Source organism: Sceloporus occidentalis, unplaced genomic scaffold, assembly GCF_023333645.1.
Source record: "Sceloporus occidentalis isolate IW3139 unplaced genomic scaffold, rSceOcc1.0.p SCAF_1, whole genome shotgun sequence".
In the NCBI taxonomy this organism is placed as follows: Eukaryota; Metazoa; Chordata; class Lepidosauria; order Squamata; family Phrynosomatidae; genus Sceloporus; species Sceloporus occidentalis.
In genome coordinates this window covers 183,497,836-183,516,779 of record NW_028316981.1, presented here as the reverse complement: position 1 = coordinate 183,516,779, position 18,944 = coordinate 183,497,836, and the positions used below count along the sequence as shown (strand labels likewise).

The 18,944-nt window shown below is 47.0% G+C and overlaps 1 protein-coding gene across 3 annotated transcripts in view; it reads right to left on the bottom strand.

Annotated features, from left to right (window-relative positions):
* The window catches only part of LOC149323000 (sodium- and chloride-dependent creatine transporter 1-like), a 45,040-nt gene extending 26,637 nt beyond the window's left edge, over window positions 1-18,403 (bottom strand). Inside the window, exons 1-4 of one of the 3 annotated variants that reach the window (XM_089486004.1) lie at window positions 17,476-18,403; window positions 7,677-7,808; window positions 5,734-5,986; window positions 5,442-5,574 (exon numbers count right to left, since the gene is read on the bottom strand). In XM_089486004.1, coding sequence (XP_089342130.1) covers window positions 5,442-5,574; window positions 5,734-5,986; window positions 7,677-7,808; window positions 17,476-17,854 — 897 coding nt within the window. In that variant the 5' untranslated portion in view covers window positions 17,855-18,403. The remainder of the gene's footprint in view (window positions 1-5,441; window positions 5,575-5,733; window positions 5,987-7,676; window positions 7,809-17,475) is intronic. The other 2 variants (XM_089486010.1, XM_089486017.1) reach the window with 2 other exon arrangements.
* Window positions 18,404-18,944: the final 541 nt, after the last annotated feature.

Sequence of the window (18,944 nt, the reverse complement as noted above, 5' to 3'; positions counted from 1 at the left end):
CTGGATCCTATCTGTCCCCTCACACTTTGGATAAGTCCTTTAATGTCCGGAATAAAACCCAGGTCATATTCTTCTCTCTGCGTGTCTCTCTTACACACACACACACACACACACACACACACACACCATGGAAACCGCCAACTACCATTGAACTACATGTGCTGCCTCAAAAATTCATTAGCTTTGGATCCTGGTCGGAGCTTGAAAATGTCAGTGTTAGCGCATTTCACATTAAATTGTTTGAGAAACATTGATTCGTTGACATTAAAGCCTGAAGAGAAGTTAAAAAAATAAAAATAAAAATCACAGAGCAGAACGGATGGGAAAGCAGAGCTAGGCAAAGTGATGTGATCAACATCGACACCTTGATTCCAGGTGCCATGAAAGAACAGTAGCTGCTGTTTTAACTTCTTATCCTTATAACTGTTATTATTTTATTGCTGAGGAAACATATAAGGAGGAGGGTGATTTCCCCCCCTTGGTGTCAGAATAACTTGGCTGGCCTAAGGAACTATGCACAATGACTTTGGCAAGGGGTGGGTGGCACCATTTGCTGTTCTGCCTCAGGCAGCAAAATGTCATGCTCCAGCCCTGAGATGAAGACACATGCACACCAATATGGAATGAAAGGGTCTACTTGTCAAAAAATCTTACATGCTCTAGGATGTGCAAGGGAAGGAAGCCCCGGCACCCTTGTACCACCCCTCTCCATTTTGTTCCACAGTCAGCATCAACCTGGGTCCTCTGTCCTGCATCTGCTGCATGGCATACCTGTAATTCAGTTCATTATAGCAGAATTGGAGGGGGGCAGATAAGGTGGCACTTGACAAAGAGCAGCTGACTCATCTCCTGCTGCACCACAGAATTTAAAGCTACAGATGCCCTCTCTGAGATGCCAACTTGGCGGTCCTAAATATTCATGACCTCAGTGGACTGTTGGGGCACTGACTGAAATCAGGTTTACAAAGCAGCCTCTGTTATAGATGGAAATGCTCTCTTTCTCTCTGTGTATACACACATACATAACACACAGACACACACACTTCAAGGAGCTGGCTTTCCTCTCATTTGCTTCCAATAGATTAATAAGCCTGCAGATGATCAATATTTTCTTCTCTGCCAAAGTGCTTAGACATCACTTTTGAACAGCTTTCTCCCAATTGGCATTATAAGAATCACTTAAAGGGACAAGCCATTGTATTCCCTATTACCATGAATGGATGTGAGAGTTGGACAGCGAAGAAAGCAGATAGGAAGAATATCATTTGAGATGTGGTGCTGGAGAAGAGTGCTGAGGATACTGTGGATGGCCAAAAAGAGAAACAAATGGGTTTTTGACCAGATCAAGCCTGAACTCTCCCTGGAAGCCAAAATGGCTAAACTGAGGCTGTTGTACTTTGGCTACATCACGAGAAGACAGGACTCATTAGAAAAGACAATGATGCTGGAGAAGGTAGAGGGAAGGTGAAAGAGAGGAAGAACCCATGCTAGATGGATGTACTCTATTAAGGAGGTCTCAGGAATGAATTTACAGGACTTGAGGAGAGAGGTAGAGGATAGGGGGCTTGGAGACATCTCATTCACAGTGTCACCATGAGTCGAGATTGATTCAAAGGCAGCTAACAACAACAACAAAGGGACCAAGGCTCTGAATGCTCTGCCTTCCCTCTGGATCTTATTTGAGATCTTTGAGAACCTCTTGGGGTTGCCTAATAAGAGGACAGAGATCCTGTACCTTGCATAGTTTCAGAATTTCAGCTGACATAGCTTGTCATGCAGACGTCCTATCCTCTCTTCCATAAGGATACCCTACCTCTGAGTCTCCACTCCCAAGGAAAATAAATAAATAAATAAATAAGAGCACAGGTCTGGAGAGGCATCTGTCCATCAAACGGCCTGATCTTGGCAACCTCTCCTCACCCAAGCCACGTGAACACAAGTGGCCAAGTGTGGGAAGCAAAAGCGGAGCCACGTGTGTGTCTGCCTGCTGAGGCCCTGAGGCTCCTGCCCCCCACCTCCAGCTGCTGTCTGGCGAGAAATGTCAGACTCTCTCAGGCATGGAACTTGCTGACGGGTGGGATTTCAAATCCATTTGCCATGCACAGGAAACAGAGAAGCAGGCGCTGGGTGTCTGGAGGGGGGAATGAAGTGTGTGTGTGTGTGTGTGTGTGTGTGTGTGTGTGTAAAACAGAGAAAGGGATGGGGTGGAGGAGTAGGAAGAAATATTTTATATCCTCACTGTGTGGCCAAAGGAGGATCTTTAACACACAGCAGAAAATGGGACACGTTTTGGACATGTAAGTCCGATCCCTGCTACCCCCATTTAGGAAGATCTCAGGCAGCAAGGCTGTGAAAGGGAAGCTCTCTGCTTCATAGTCAATCCACCACAATGTCATTTTTGAGTCTGACAATGCTGGAGAAAAAGTAATAGTCAGGGTACACAGGATTCAGGCTAGCGGTCAGAGTTGGGTTAAAGCAGTTTTCGGTGGGTATACAGTTTCAGAGCTACAGACATGTGTGTGCTGAATCCCTATTGATAAACTTGGTTAGTGTTATTGGGTTGTTTTATAATCTTTACAGGGAAGAATCCTTACATGTACATCTTCAGAATTTTTCTTCAGGGAAAATTAAGAAGCACTGCCTAAGTACAAAATCTTACTCACTATGTGGGAAGCTGCTTCAATAGCCCTAGATGACACCCACAGAATAGCATGATTAAAAAACTATATTCGTGTTGCCTGTGTGTTTTGTGTCAGGATTGTGAAGAAACTTTCCTTCACTCTTACCCACTACACCGAGGAGGACTGTGCCTAGTCTTATTAAAACTGCTCTCAAACATTCCTTGGAGATTTTTATTTGATAAAGAACTTCAGGATTTGCCTTAGGCAAATATGGCAGTGTCTTTACCCAGAACCATCTTTGCCGGCAAAGGCTGCATCTGCACTGCAAAAATAATCCAGTTTGAAATCACTTTAACTGCCATGCTCAGTGTGATAGAATTCTGGAAACTGTAGTTTGTAGTAGCACTAGAGCTCTCTGACAATGACAAGTATTCCATAGCACTAAGCCATGGCAGTTAAAATGGTGTCAGACTGGATTATTTCTGCAGTGTGGATGCAGCCAGAGAAAGGGTTGGCTTGGCTTCATCTAACAAGAACTTGGGATCCTCTATCTGTGAAACCCTTACTTGGGAAAGTGGCCACCCTTTGCTAAGACAGGAGTGAGGTGGGAATAACAACTGAAGCAACACGAGGCATCTACCTCAGGATGTGGATCTGAACTTCTATTAACAGGAACAAATTTGGAAAAAGGAATTACATGACAATTTACTAAAGCCCCCAAAAGGCTGAAGATCTATGTGCCAAAAGTGGGATTTCTCTCAAATCTCTATTACAAGTGAAGACTAGGATACATGTGAAATAAAATTGGGCATGACCAGTTGAAAGAAAAGAACCAAAATCAATTCAGCCCACAAATTTTTGCCTCACAACTGCTAAATCCCAGCTGGCGTTTTCTCCCAATGGAGCTCCCAGAATGGAAGCAAGCCCTGCTACAAGAAGGGTGAGGGGAAAAGACAGCTGGGGCACACTGTGTTTTGGGCAAAATATGCAGGCAGGGGAAGAATTCAGCCTACCCTTCCACAGGCTCTATCTGTATTTTGTGATTCTTCTCTGATTAATATAGATAAGGCAAGACTTCAGTTGCGGTTATGAGTGTCATGTCTCATTTGAAACTCAGACATTTTTCCTATGGAATCCAGACTGACATAAAGACAGCACACACTCCTGTCCAACTCACCAGTGTGTCATCATTCTTTTGAATGTCCTTTTGGATTTTCTGTCTCCGGCACTAACATGTTTGGGGCCTGCCCTGTCTCATCTTTGCCCATTCCCTGGCCAATGCATTCAAGGGATGTCCAGGTACTGTGTACTGTGACAACATTTGTACACACTGGTGTCTTTGAAATGACTGGCTGTAGTTATTGAATTCAAAAATGCAGCCATGTTAGTCTGTAGAATCAGTATGCAGAGAGATCGTGTAGCACCTTTGAGACGAACTGAAAGAAAGAAGTTGGCAGCATGAGCTTTCGTAGACTTCAGTTTACTTCTTATTGTTGCCGTGTGTTTTCAAGTCATTTCTGACTTAAGGTGACCCTAAGGTGAAAACTTTATCAATGGGTTTCTTAGCAAGATTTGTTCAGAGGCTCTCTGAGGCTGAGAGAATGTGACTTGTTCAGGGTCAAAAAGCTGGTTTCCATGGCTGAGCAGTGATCAAACCCTGGTCCCCCAGAATTGTAATCCAGCACTCAAACCACTACACCACACTGGCTCTCTTGATATGAATGGCCTCCCTATTAAAACCATTTGGGTGAGATTAGGGATACCAATGAGAATTATGTACTTCCAGACCCAACTCAATGTACCAGTGTTAAACTTTAACATTCTCAGCAACATGGGACTTCACCAACTGTCTTCTCTTATATAAATTATAACCTCAGTTGCAGGTTTTTCGGGGGCATGGAGCTATACAATGCTGATACCAGCTACAAAAAGCTATGACTGGTCTTCATCCTACCTTCTCACTACCAGACCTAACTGAAATGATACAAATTTATACTTAGGACTGAACATGCTACTAGACCATTGTGTTCATAGGCTTGACGGTTCTCTACAGTGATGGCTTGAGGGTGCTCCATAGTGATGCCAGGGTGATGGTCACTCCACTCTCACAAATCATCACCTGAGCCTTTACTCAGCTTTATCTCAACTTTAGAGATTTGCCCAAGGTTTGTTCATCTCTATATGCTTCTCATGGCCTTCCACAAATCTCCATCAATTCCTCCAAGCCCCAGAGAGACATTATCTACACACAATCACCTGCACCATCTCTTTGCTTTCATTTTTAAAATGCAGTTTTGTCTGCATATCCGCGTCTCACACAATCTCTATTCCTCCTTTATCCTAAGTTGTATCTGTGCTCCTATCTCTATTCATTCTTTAAAACTATCCAGTGTAACAGTTAGAACCACGGGACTAAGATGGGATAAGATCTACATGGCCATCAATCTCACTTGACTGAACTTTGGCCCATCCCTCTCAGCCTAACCTAAATCACAGGGTTATTGTGAAGATGGCAATGGGGAGAAGGACCAATTCCTTGGAGGAAAACAGGAGCAAACAAGTACATTCATGCAAATCTTTCCATCCATCCTTTAAGCATCACACCATCTCCATGGATGTGAGAGCCTTCATGGAACCAGGAGCAATGGGTTTTCAGGAAGGAGGCAGTTTTCAAGAGAACAGGGAATACTTTGAGGAATTAGTCACTTTCCTAGGCATCCTACATGTTCTCCACCAGAATTCACTCATTGTTTCTCCCTCAGATTCTAATAAATTTCCCCTTCCCTAGCCCAGCCAGGCTATCTCCCCCAAACTTCCTACCTTTCCTGTGGACTTGACACCCTTCCAGACACAGAAATAGACAAGGACCCAGCAGGCGATGAGGCAGAGGGTCACCTCCCAGTTGATAGCTCCAGGGAACTCCAGGCCTCCTGACAGACGCAGTACTTTATTCCTACAATCCGGAAGAAGAAATGTGAGCACAGAGTGGAAGGGAAGTGGGAGAAGGCATTTTCAACCATCTTGCTGGTCAAGACGGCACCAAAACCCAATCCATCTTAAAAGACTCAGATGGCTAGAGCAGGGCAGGATGATATAATGTGCCAAGACTCACTCCCAAAATTCGATGACAGGTGATCTCTTGTCGGAGAGTTCATCACAGGTCAGGTTGCCATTGGCAGTGCCGTTGGCACAGTCTTCATGACGGAAGATCTCGACGCACTCAGGGGAGTTCCACACGTTCCCGCAGGTTGCCCAGGGTAGGGTGGCCGTGAAAGACTTCACCAGGTAATAGAAACCCCAAGCAAGCACCATGATGTAGTAGGTGTTGCAGTAGAAGACGATCACCATGGAGGCAAACCCCAGTCCTGTTTGGAGAATATGCATTACATGAGGAGAGAAGCCAGGAATAATGAGAGGCCCTTTCTTGAAAAGTGTGCAGTACTGCCCCAGCTACCAGATATTTCAGTGAGCAAAGTAATTTTATATACCTGAGAAACTCTCTGCAAAAATGTAAATTCTGCACTGGCCAAACTAGGCTACTCCAAATGTATAAATTATGTAAATTAAGAAAATTTGGATAATTATATTATTTTTGGGAAGGAATTCCAAAAGCTATTCGGACATGCTGTGCTCCTCAAGAATCATGGTGTCTGCCTTTAACCTACTCCTCTTCTTCTCCGGATATCATTGTACTCCACCCTCACTACCTGGCATCTCTCTTTAACATTGTAGCCTCAGCTTAATTTATTCTTTTGCTACTACCTTGATAATAATAGTGATCAGTCCTTGAACTCATTCTTGTCCAACCCACGGTCTATAAATCAGAATTATATGTTGTGCATCAATTTGCAGTGAGGATGGCAGTCTAGTATTTACCAGTAGCAGTAACAGGCAGGGTTATCTGCCTGTTGAACAGCAAATAGCTCACTGAGAGCAGTAGTTTTGAACCCCTGGCCCTCCAGATGTTCTGGATTTCAATTCCCATACCCACACCATTGTCCATACAGACTGTAGCTTCCGGAACAAATAACAAAAAACTGCATGGCCAAACATTTAGAATCACTTGACTAGAGGGAATCAGATACTGTACATCAGGGGTGGGAATCCTATGCCCTCCCAGATGTTGTTGAACTATAACTCCCAGCATTCTTCACCACTGGCTATGTTGGCCAGGACTCCTAGCAGCTGTAGTTCAGCAATATCTGGAGGGTCCACAATTCCCAGCCCTGGGCTGCAGCCTAATATTTTAAAGAGACTTTGGGAGTGAAGTTGCTCCACAGCAACTTCATCTGCATGTAATCTATCTTTGGCCCTCAACAGTAGGGAAAGGAATTGGACAGTCCCTGTTGTACTGCAAGTCCCATCAGCCCTAGCCAGCACAGCCAATGGTAAAGGATGATGAAAGCTGAAGTCTATCAATATCTGAAAGACCACAGCTCTGCATCCCTTCTCAATAGGAATTCTGTGAACAACAGCTAAAGGAAGAAGATGCTCAGTTTCTGTTCTCCAGGTAACACTCATGGAAGGACCTTTCAAATATAGAGGTGAATGGGGAGATATGAGTGAGGGGAAGGGAGGAAGCATACTAAATTCATTTCAATATCCATCAATCGTAATCATCCATGCCAGTGTGAACAGGAATTTCTACCAGAACCACTGCCAGGATCCAGCAAATTTTGTGCAGCAACTGGTGCCCCAGTGATTTAATAGGGCCTGATGCCAACATCTACCCCAAGATTTCATTGAAAACAAAACAAGCCAGCTCTTAGCCTTGTGCTGTGAGTAACAGTTGGCATCTAGATCTGTAACAATTTGCCAAAAGGTACTGCTCTGGAGCGTCATGAGACATTAAAATGGCAGCTTGTGTTGCTACTCAGTGCACAGAATTTTGCAAAAATGAGGTAAATGCCAAGGAGGTCACTTTAAGGGAGGGGAAGAGGGAGTTTAGAAGACAAGCCGAAACTTTTGCCACAGGCAGCAACCTGTTGGGAATCATTCCTAGAGGAGGGTGTAAAAAGAAGGAACTACTTGGCCCAAGGGAAGGGAGTCTCTTACCTTTAAAGAGCGGTGCGATGTTCCATACGTTGATGCTCCCGGCCTTCATGAACTGCCCCAAGGAAATTTCCAGGAAGAAGATGGGAATCCCGCCAATGAGGGCAATAAGAAGGTAAGGGATGAGGAACACACCTGTGGCCAGGTGAGCAGTACAAAGTAAGCAAGAGCCCCATTATACTTCTATACCAGCCCCAATATTAAAAAAAAAATAACTAAATTGCCAAAGTGATCAGAATTCTGCCATAAGAACTCCTGACTTGTATGTCATGTAGGAAATACAGAGATTCACACAAATTCTCTTAATTTGTCCCTGTTTTGTTCACTGAAAAGGATGTAAGATTCTGTACAGGCCACTGGAAGCAAATGCACTAGAAGACTAAGGGCCGGAACAGAGAGGCCAAAATAAAGCTGCTTCGAGTCACTTTGGAGGCATGCTGTTTAAAAGATGTATGTGTCCTAAGAGGCTGGAAGCTGTCCAAAGCCACCCTCCAGTCCTAAGGACTGGAGCGCAGCTTTGGCACAGCTTCTGGCTTTTTAAAATGTGTGTGTCATTTAAACAGCATACCTCCAAAATGACCCGAAGCAGCTTCATTTTGGCCTGTCTGTTCAGGCCCTGAGATACCACCTTGGCCAGCACACCTTGAAATACATTCTTCATTACCCTTGGCCTACAATCATTCTATACCTCTATATACAGAAACCTGAAAGTCTCTAGAAACTGTATTATGCAGCCAATATTAATACCTGGGGTTTTTTTGGTGAATAAAAATATATGCACAAGCCGCACCTCTTAATCCCTCTCCTCCAAACCCTTTCTGTTTAACAGAGATGAATCCTGGTGGCTCTGTTTGGAGATACAGTGTTTCCAAGGCAAACCTCTGTGAAACACGGAGAGCAAGGACAGATGTATGAGATAGCTGCTAGGGAGCTAGAAAGGGGAGAAGCAGAAAACATAATGTTTTCCCTGCATTTAAGAGAAAAAAATATGCCTAGGTCCTTCTGAACTTTATCTCTGTTAAGTCTCTTTTCTGTTCCCAGGACCAGAAAGATTCCCTCAGTATTTGGCATTAGCCATATTGGCTACAATATCTGCAGCTTGGCTGGCATCCTCTGTCAATATTAAACCCCTCCTTCCCTAAACAGCCCTTAGCTTTTCTTGTTACCGTTGTCACACTGACACGCCAGCCCTGAGGCTATGACTGACAACCCTGTGTGTTCCCAGTGTGCACGTGGATCTTAGTGTGAATCACCTCAAGGGATGCTATTAATATCACAGCTCCCTGGACTATGGGAAGGCCTGAGCCCTGCTCTTCTTCCTGCAAATCCCTGGTTAAGAGGATAATCTTGGGGATGTAAGATCTTTCCCATGGGGATTAACAGAGCAGCGATTGGGGAACCTGTTCATCTTTGGGAGATGGACCCAGTGAATGCAATGGGACCTGGTGAGTGCAAACAGGGTGCAGGGCTTTATCTGCAGCCTAGTATTTACTACAGTGGGAAAACTCTGGTTAGGACCATTTCAGACCACAGGTATGGCATCACATGGTGAAATACTTTTCTTTCTTTTCAGTGTTTGCACATAGAAAGCTAGCATGTTGGGGGAATTGTCCTAGCTTGGGGCAGTAGAGATCACCACAAAACGGTGGTCCACAGGCACCCATTTAAACTCTGGAGGGATGGCGTTTCTGAGTTCTTTTTGTGGCGCTGGAGTGATGTCACGAGTGTGCCACTGGCGCACACACGACATAAGTGACATGTGGATGCTGTGCATCGCTTACGTCAAAATGATGGCACCATTACTCCACCATCGCACCGTGCTAGGGATAGGGACCGTGCGGTTAGTACCCAGTCCCTAACCCTAGTATCAGCGCAATCACGGCGCATTTGGCCCATCTGTTCTGGGCCTTAGCTTTCTCCCCAACATGCAGAGTTTTAATATGAACAAATTTGTTCTTTGAAATGACCACAACAACCCCCCTCTTCAGTTGTGCAGTTTCATTGTACCACCTCCACGAGTACTAAGCCTAAGTCGGAATTAATCTACGCTGGCATGTATTTTCAAAAGTCCAAGCATTTTGTCACCAAGATAGAAAAAAATCGGAAAAACAAACAGGAGCTATTTAGGTTCACAATTGTGCCCCATGAGTCATATCGAGCCGTCTCCCACTTGGCTATCTTTAGTGATGTCCACTGTCTCTTGTGGTTAATTCCCAACCCACTTTCCTAGCCAGAAGCAACTATTGAAATATGTGAAGAAATAATGAAAGACAAAGATGACTCTGAGCATATTCAAAGTGTTTTTTCAAGACTTTGGAAAAGTTAACTAAGAAGACACACACACACACCAGGATCCCCTAGCCAGCATGGTCAGTGGCAGTTCTGAGAGCAATAAACCAAAAAAGGAGCTTTTCCAAACTCTCTGTAGAGCTCACTGCAAAGAATAACCATAACTAATTCTGCACTCTTGGGATTAGTGAGCAGGGCTTCCAGAATAGAAAATCTGGATTCTAATGAGATTTAATCCTCAGCAATCTGGCTGCTGGTTCTCTTAATTATCAGTTCTAATATAATGGGTATGTTTACTTTATAGGTGGTAGTGTTAAGTAGTTCAGAAGTATGATTCTTAATCTCTCTCCTTTCCCTTCCCTTTGCAGGGAACTCTGGGAACTGTAGTTTTGTGAAGGAGAACCAATGACATTTTCAGCCTGCTCTTGAAGCAATAAGTCCCAGGATTCTTTGGCGAAAGCAATGACAATTAAAGTTATGACACCAATATATGTGTCAAGTATAAATACATGTCATGTGTTGCCTCTACATACCAGATCTGTGACCTATTAAAGACAAGAATGAGAGTAGGAGATAGAAATCCACTTCTGTATGCAAAGAGTTTTCACTAAGTGACAACTATTTGCATGGGGACAACTTCAGAAGGCTGGTTGCCTAGTGCCAGAATGTTTGCACTATCCATAACAAAGGTTTTGTGAATGGACAGCATTCATGCTGTAACTGCCACTGTCAGTACTTTCTGTACTGAATCTCCCTCCAAATATCACTATCCACAATCTCCCCACTGTCTACACCTGAGATTTTTGATTGCATCTCACAATTGTCATGGAAGCGGACTGCAGTGTACAAACACTTATGCTCTAATAAATCTGCCAGGTGGCCCAGAGCTGGAAGAAGAGACTTCCTAGTCCTCTTTGTGAGCTAGAAATGGAAATCAATAGCCAGGAAAGTGGGCAGGGGAGTCTCATAAGACCCTATATTACCAACTGAAAAACCAGTGCTGATTTCTTACTTCCTATTCAAGGACATGGCTGCACCTAAAAGACCACCGGTTTGCCAGACTGGGCTGGTGGTGTGTCAGTGATGTACCTTTGGGGGATCAGAATCAGCGGGAGGCTGAGTCACCCATTCCCTCAGACGTCATCAGGCCCCTCGTGATAGACTCGCTGCAGAATCTGTCCTCCAGTTCTGGTTCTGGGGATGAGTGAGCTCAGGCATACAAATCAGTGGCTGGAAAATTGTGGCAACATTTTTTCCTTTTTTTGGCACGTATGAATGAGCCCACACAGAGACTGTTGCACACATCAGATTCTCTGTCCTCGTTGCCATAAAGAGGGAATCTCCAGCCCACAGCCCAACTGAACATCAGCATAGTCAGCATAAAAGGCACCTTCCACCTTTGGATTAGCCCCCAGAAGCTGTAGCCTGGGCCTACACCATTCTGTGGCAATTTATCAACATTTGTGCTGGCTGACTACACATCACAACAGGTTAGTTTTAACGTGTAGTGCCTTGGCATAAGCCAACACCCTCTTGCTTCGAGCCACTTTCTCTAGGAAGTACAGCCAAGTTGGGAGAAAAAAAGTTATTCCAGACCAGTGAGGTCTTTCAATGAATGCCTCTTTATCTCCCATTTCAGCTCTAACCTACCCCCAACCAACACTGACAACACCCATCATTCCAACTCACTCCTTTTCTGAACTCTCTGCATCCTTCCACACAGTTATGGTTCCCTTCCTAACTGCTGCTGCTATCCAGCTCTTTTGATTGCCTGGATCATATTTTTCCCCTCCTCCTGAGCTCCTATAAGCCTCAAAATGTTATTAGAGCAGTTTAAACTCTCACACTGTCAGGGCTGAGAACTGAGAGAGATATATTGGCCACGCTAAGGGTTGTTTGTGCCATTTCTTGCTCTTGCTCTCTTTCTCTTCTTTACGGGCCTAGAGAAATGCATTCTTTTCCCAGGGTCTAGGACAGTAGCAGGGGGGAAAAAGCAAAAACGAAGCATCTAATGGCATAGGTCATGTGCCCTTCTCGTACACTTAGACAAACACACACTGCCTCTAGGCCACTTGCCAAATTCAACGTTTTGGCAAATCCTTGGGTGTTAGCTCAACTTCAGTCCATTTAATGAGACTTTATTAGCATAACAAGATCTACAAGTTGTGTCAAAACATCCCAGAAGGACAAATCCCAGATCCTTCCAGTAAAAAGGGAAATAATTCATCCTACCCAGAAGGTGCTTGCACAAAATAGCTGAAAGCTGAAACCTTATGTTTCCTAATTCTGTTAACCAAAATCTACTGCCTTTTCATAACCGAGTTTGAAGAAAAAACAACACCCCAATATTTCCCCTTGTTTCCTTCCTCCCTTCTCTCTTTCTCAGAAGTAAAAGCCAGGACTGGAATCTGTTCATGCTATTAAAATTAATCCCATGAAAATATCTTATGGAACACTGACTTCACAAACACAAATGAAGGTTTAGACTTTCTGCTGAAAACTGCCAACCCATAAGCAGCATCTTGTCTAAATATACACAAAATGATTGTGACTAGCAAAAGGTCACCAAGTAACTTTTCATCTGTTTGAGTGCAGATGTATTCCCAAATTTTCCTAGTTCAAATCCTACACTTCATTGGCTCTGTAAAAAATATTGCAGATAGTACTTGGCGGGGGAAAGGTCTCATAGAGGTCTCAGCAGGGCTTGCTCCATTTACCAGCCTCCCAGGTGGTGTGTGTGTGTAATCATATTGTCGCAATCAGAAGAGTACCCTCACCTTGCAGTCTGAGTTCTGATTGTCCTTCTCACCTCCAAAAGGCAATAAGGAGAAAAGCATGAAATCCTTAGGGAGAATGAGATGGCAAAATTGGCATTGTCCTACGTAGTCAATTGGCACTGAATCAAGACTGGAGCAATGGTGGGAACATGAGGCACAGCGAGATCCCGACAGCGTCACACATTGTAACACAGAGATGCAGGTGACTCCAGAGCTAGCTTCCCACTCCTCATTTCTAAGTGAAGATGTGCCAAGAGGAAATTCAAGGTAGCCTGAAAAGCTTTGACTTCTGGTCTGGGAGTCAAGAAATATACATACATGTGAAGGTGGGAGATGGCTAACTATCAGGCTTCATGTGGGCAGTGCCCCTGGACATGCAAAGAGTGTACCATAAGCATAACTACTTCCTTTGCTTTGGTGCTGAGCCCTGCTTGGAGAAACAGGTCCTGGACCTCAGCTTAAGCCTTGATGACTTATTTCCCTTTCCCTTCCACTGTTTTTTAATTTAGTGGATGACTCACAAAGTATTTTGTATCAGCTCAAGGCCTGTGGGATGACCAATTGGAGCTCCACTGAGATTTAGCTAAGGAAAGCCAGCCTGCCAGACAGCTCTTGTCTATTCAGGCTTTCTTCAGATTCAGGGAGCTGTCGCTGCATCTATTACACTTTTGGCTCTCACCAGGGGATGTTTGCTTTCATATATACAATTAAATGACTTAGGCCCTTTATAGGCTGGCCTGGGCATGGAGTCAGGGCATTGGGTCCAGATAACACACGCCCTGACTCTGTCCCCAGGGTGCCATGATGCTGCACGCCGCTCCACATGGCATGTGGCATCATGGTGCACCTTCAGCGCTGTGTCCAGTTGACACAGCGCTGAAGGAGTGCCATATAGTCATGCTGCCCTTTTGAGGGTGCAAAAAGAAGCCGCTTGTTGTGGCTCCTTTTTGCAGCCTGAAAAGGCTGCATCAGGGCTGGGCTGGAGTTTGCTGCAGCTCTGATCCGGCTAGGAAAGGGGCAGCATCCCGCTGTCCCTTTGGGGAGGTCTGTAGAGCCCCTCAAGGAGCCCAAATTAGCTTTCCCACAACCTGATGCTCTCTAGATGTTTGGGGATACACCATCATCTCTGGCCATTGGCCATGTTGGCTGGGAATGATGAAAGCAGTAGCCCAAGATATCCCGAGGGCATCAGTTTGGGAGATGATTAGCTTAAATGATGGGGGGTTTTCGGTGTTAGTGGTGGCGGGGGCTTATCAGTAAGTTTGTGCTTCTATGAAACTCAGAGATAAAAAGCACCTCTGTCCTGGAGAAGTTAGCAGGGGAATGTGGCAGTGTCAAACGAGGCCTTGAGAGGCTTGGCGTCATATCTCCATTTAACTATGGAGCTCCTTGGGTGACCTTGGGCTGGTTACTGCACAGGAGTGCCGTAAGGATAAAATGGAGAGGAGTCAGAGGCATCTACAATGTATGCGGCCCTGAATTCTTTGAAGAAAAGGAGAGATATAAATGCAATAAGTAAACAAATCCCTGCTCCCACCCCCAAGACACAAAGCAAGGCATTACCTCCAGAAGCATGTATTCCTTCCCCCCATTTGTCAATATAACAGGGAATGTGAGGACAGGATTGCTCTTTTTTTTAACATGGGAGGAATGGAGAGTGGGTGAAAGCAGTGCTTAGCCCTTCCTGTGTCTGCCAATTCTCTCCTGCAAAGGTCCCCATAGAGGTCATTCTTCTCCCAGTGAGCTTAGTTTCCATCCAGCGCTTGTTTGAGGGCAACCGCCACTTTAAACAATAATGGAGAAGGCAGGATTTGACACAGAAAATTAGGAGGCAGGAGAAGAGCAAAGACCCCTGGCCATTTCTACCCTATTGTTTTGGAGGAATCAACCCTATATTTGCCTCACAGCTAGATTTGCCTCGGCCGGCAGCCCTACTGCGAGTCAAGGGGAGACAGGAGATTCTGGGTGCCCTTAAAAGAGGTGCCAGGTGGGATCTGGCACAGGTTGCAGCTCTGGCTCACTATGGACAAGACCACAGGCTTGCCCACCTCCATTCAACAGGATTGGCAGCACAAGAGAATTTCCCTGCCTCTTATATTTATCAGTGAAAGTGAATGTGTATGTATACACCAATATATAGAAAAACCATATTATTATTATTATTACTAATCTCAGGCACAAACATAGCTTAAGTACGCCTAGTACAGATATGTCCACAGCTACAGTCTCACATATCAGTCAAACTGTGGAAGTCACTGGGATAGGCAAACAAGTCCTAAACACTGTCACTCATCTAGGATAAGGATAGGCCAAGGCTGGATGGCACAAATTGGTGTGCCAGAAGGGGAAGGGCATACTGACGGAATAGGGATAGGGTGGGGACTCGTGATCATGTTGGGCAAAAAGAAACATCTGCTGACTCCTTGCTGTCTTGCCCAGTAGTGCTGTTGGAGATACTGTAGTACTGCCCCCTGATGGCATTCCTGCCCATGCCTAACTGGGCACATGCCTCAGTTGCTTTATACTACCACTGATGGCTTAAGCTACAATTCTTTCTCTTTCTTCTTTTGCTGCTGTAAGCAACCAGCAAGTTCTGCAAGGCGGAGAGGCTGCACTTTGTACCTTGCCTAGCAAACAGATGTGTGGGGTGGCGACACACTCAGGACAGCACCGTGCCAACAAGTCGTATCCTTCCCTGGCCTTGGGCATTTCCAGCTGAGGCAAGATTCATCTTCCGTATCTAATTGCAACTCTGTCTTCCACCCTCACTTGGATTTCAACCAGGGCAAACCAAGATCTCATTCCAGGGCCAGGCGCATTTTGTGGATCTTCTAAAACAGAATCACTTCTTAACCCTCCCCTCTGGAAGCGGCAACTGAGGTCTCTGTCATCTATCTTCCTTACCCTAAGGCAGTTTTAGACATGGCAATATCCAACACACACTTGCACTCCTGTCTTCCCGGCATCTCACTTTTGGGATTCCATCTGCTGCCTCCAGGATGATCAACCTGGCAAAAATACCTCCTTTGAGGTTCGACTCACTCATCTTTTGTTCCCCAAATGTAAGGTCCTGTCAACATTGCCCAGGAATCCCACACAGCCTCTACAGACTGAGTTGTTCCCTCAATCCCAGAGGCATATGGCGCCGGGATGTGCTGTTATTAAAGCACCTATGTACATGTTCAGAAGCATGCCTTTTTGCGCACATTCCACGTAAGGGTTTCATTTTTTGAAAGGGATTCTGTAGTGCAATGCCTTGACTCTGCTCTTTGTTTGCTGCTCCTTTTATAGCGGCGGATCCCAACCTGTGGGTCGCGTGACCCCTTTGGGGGTTGAATGACCCTTTCACAGGGGTTGCCTAAGACCATAGGAAAACACATATTTCCGATGGTCTTAGGAACTGAGACACCACAATTTTATGGTTGGAGGTCACCACAACATGAGGAACTGTATTAAGGGGTTGTGGCATTAGGAAGGTTGAGAATCACTGTTTTATAGGAACTGATGAGTCTCAGCCCTTCCAAGGCATCTTGAATTGCCTTTTTTCCTATTGAGTCCCTGAACAGTAGAACAGGATTGCTGAGGAGTTGGTATCTCAAAGGAAGAGATCTTTGAGAAAACACTCTGGTCTCAAGGCTGAACACTTTGACAGACTTTTTCCTCCCAATGGGCAGGAACAGGTTGAACATTGGATTGTTCTTCCAAGGAGAGGAACACCCGCAAATGCCACTCTATCCCCCCAAAGCCCCCCTACCCAGATGACAGTAGGGTAGGTGATCTGAATAGGGGGGCTATCAAGCATCTGGTCTGAAGGCTGAACACTCTGGTAGGCCTTTCCCTCCCACTGGGCAGATCCCTGGAACTCTCTCCAAGGAGGGGATCTGCAATCCCCCCTACTTGTGTCACCCTACCCATCTGGTCTCAAAGCTGAAGGCCATGGCAAACCCTTTCCTCCCCCTGGGCAGGAACAGGTTGAACCCTGGATCTTTCTTCTAAGGAGGGGATCCCCAAGTATCTCTCCATCCCCAAAGCCCCCCTACCTGGGTCACCCTACCCATCTGGTCCCAAAGTTGAGGCATTGACAGACCCTTTCCTCAGTCTGGGAAGGAACAGGCTGAACCCTGGATCTCTCTTCCAAGGAGGGAAGGACACCCCCCAAAGTCCCCCCACTCCACAGATCTCCCTCTTCATCTGCTCTGGGCAGGACTAGGTTGAACTCTAGATTGTTCTTCTAAGGAAGGGAAGACCCCCAAATCTCACTCTATCCCCCACCTGGTCTGGGCAGGAACAGGCTGAACTCTGTATCCCTATTCCAAGGAGGGGAAGACCCCCCAAATACCACTCTCTGACCCTGAAGTCCCCCCTCCCCAGTTCTCCCTCTCCACCTGGTCTGGGCAGGAACAGGCTGAACCCTGGATCCCTCTTCCAAGGAAGGGAAGACCCCCAATATCACTTTATCCTCCCCCAAGTGCCCCCTCCAGATCTCCCTCTCCATCTGCTCTGGTCAGGACAAGGTTGACCCCTGGATCCCTCTTCCAAGGAGGTGAGGCCCCCCAAATACCACTCTCTCCCCCCAAAGCCCCTCTCCCCCCTTGGTCCTGCTTGCAAGCCCAGCTCCCCAGTGGCCCGATCCCCTGCCTTGCACCCCCCACTTTCTCGCGTGGATCCCCTTCCCCCAAGACCAGCCCCCTCCCTCACTGTGGGGGGGTGGTCCTCCTCCTCCTGCTGCTGCTCACCTCCTCCGTTCTTGTAGCAGAGGTAAGGGAAGCGCCAGACGTTGCCCAGCCCCACGGCGAAGCCCACGCAGGACATGATGAAGTCCATCTGCCGGGTCCAGGTCTCCCTCTGCGGGGGAGGCAAAGCCAGGGCCGGGCCTGGGGGGTCCATCATCACCCCCGGGGCCTCCCCTCCTCCTCCTCCTTTCGTATTGGGGGGCCCTTGGCACATGAGGATGGCTGCTGTGGGGGGATCGGTGGGGCACCCCCTCTTTTTCTCTGGAGGGTCCCCCAAAGAGGAGACGCTGTAGATGATGCTCCCAGTGTGGCCTCCTCCCTCCGAGGAAGATGAAGAGGAGGAGGAGGATGAAGAAGAGGAAGCAGAAGCCCCCTTGGCCATGAAGCTGGGGGGCACCCCTAGATCTGGACCACCCCCCTCTCAGTGGATCGGGGCGATGCTTCTGGGAGGGAGAGGGGGAGGGAAATATGGGGGGCAGGGAGGGAGGTGGGAGCCCCCCAAAGGGGACCAAGGAGTCTTTTCGGTGGGGTGGGTGGGAGGGGAAGGGGGCGTCTAGGGGGGTCGAGAGTGGGGTGGGCTTTTTCTGGGGGGGGGGAATCAGAAGCAATCCACGAAGCACTTGAAGGTCAGCCTGAAAAACCTCATGGGGTCAATGGGGGCCCAGGAGGGGGAAAAGAAGGGGGCTCTGAGGGGGGAAGGGGCTCAGCAGCAGCAGAAGCCCAGGAGGGAGGGAGGCTGCAGGGGAGGGGGAGACCCCCGCAGGCCCCTGGAGGCAGGCGCTGGAGGATCCCCCGGAGAAGAAGAAGCAGAAGGAGAAGGGGCCCTCCTTCGCCTGGCCCTCCGCAGCGCAGCCCCCGAAGACCACCCTCCTCCTCCTCCTCCTCCTCCGCCGCCCAGATCGCAGCGCCTCTCCTCGAGGTCTGGCAGAAAGGGAAGAAGAAGGAGACAGGCAGCAGCAGCAGCAGCAGCAGCAGCAGGGGATGCTCAGGCCACGCCCCTCGGAGGAGGAGCCCGACTGACGTCACGCCGACGCCCCCTCCTCCCTCCTCCCGCCCCAAAGAGAAGGGGAGGGCGCTCACGCTCCTCCGCCCCCCACTGCACCTGTTCCCTTCCTCCCTCCCTCCCTTCCCCCTCCCTCTTTCCTTCCTTCCCCCCTCCTTCCTTCTCTCTCTTCCTCTTTCTTTCCGTCTTTCCTTCTTCCCTCCTTCCTTTCCTTCCTTCCCTTTCTTTCCCTCCTCTCCTTCCCTCTGCTTCCTTCCTTCTTTCCCTCCATCTTTATTTCCCTCCTCCCTCCGTCCCTTCCCCCTCTCTCTTTCCTTCCTTCCTTCTCACTCTCTTTCCTGCCATCCTTCTTTCCTTCCTTATAAAAATATTAAAATGCATCAATACAAATGAGAAGAAAATGTTCTTGCTTTTGTCCGCTTTCCTTTGAGTCCACCTCCTGGACCCATGGAGCCCTGTGTATGTATGA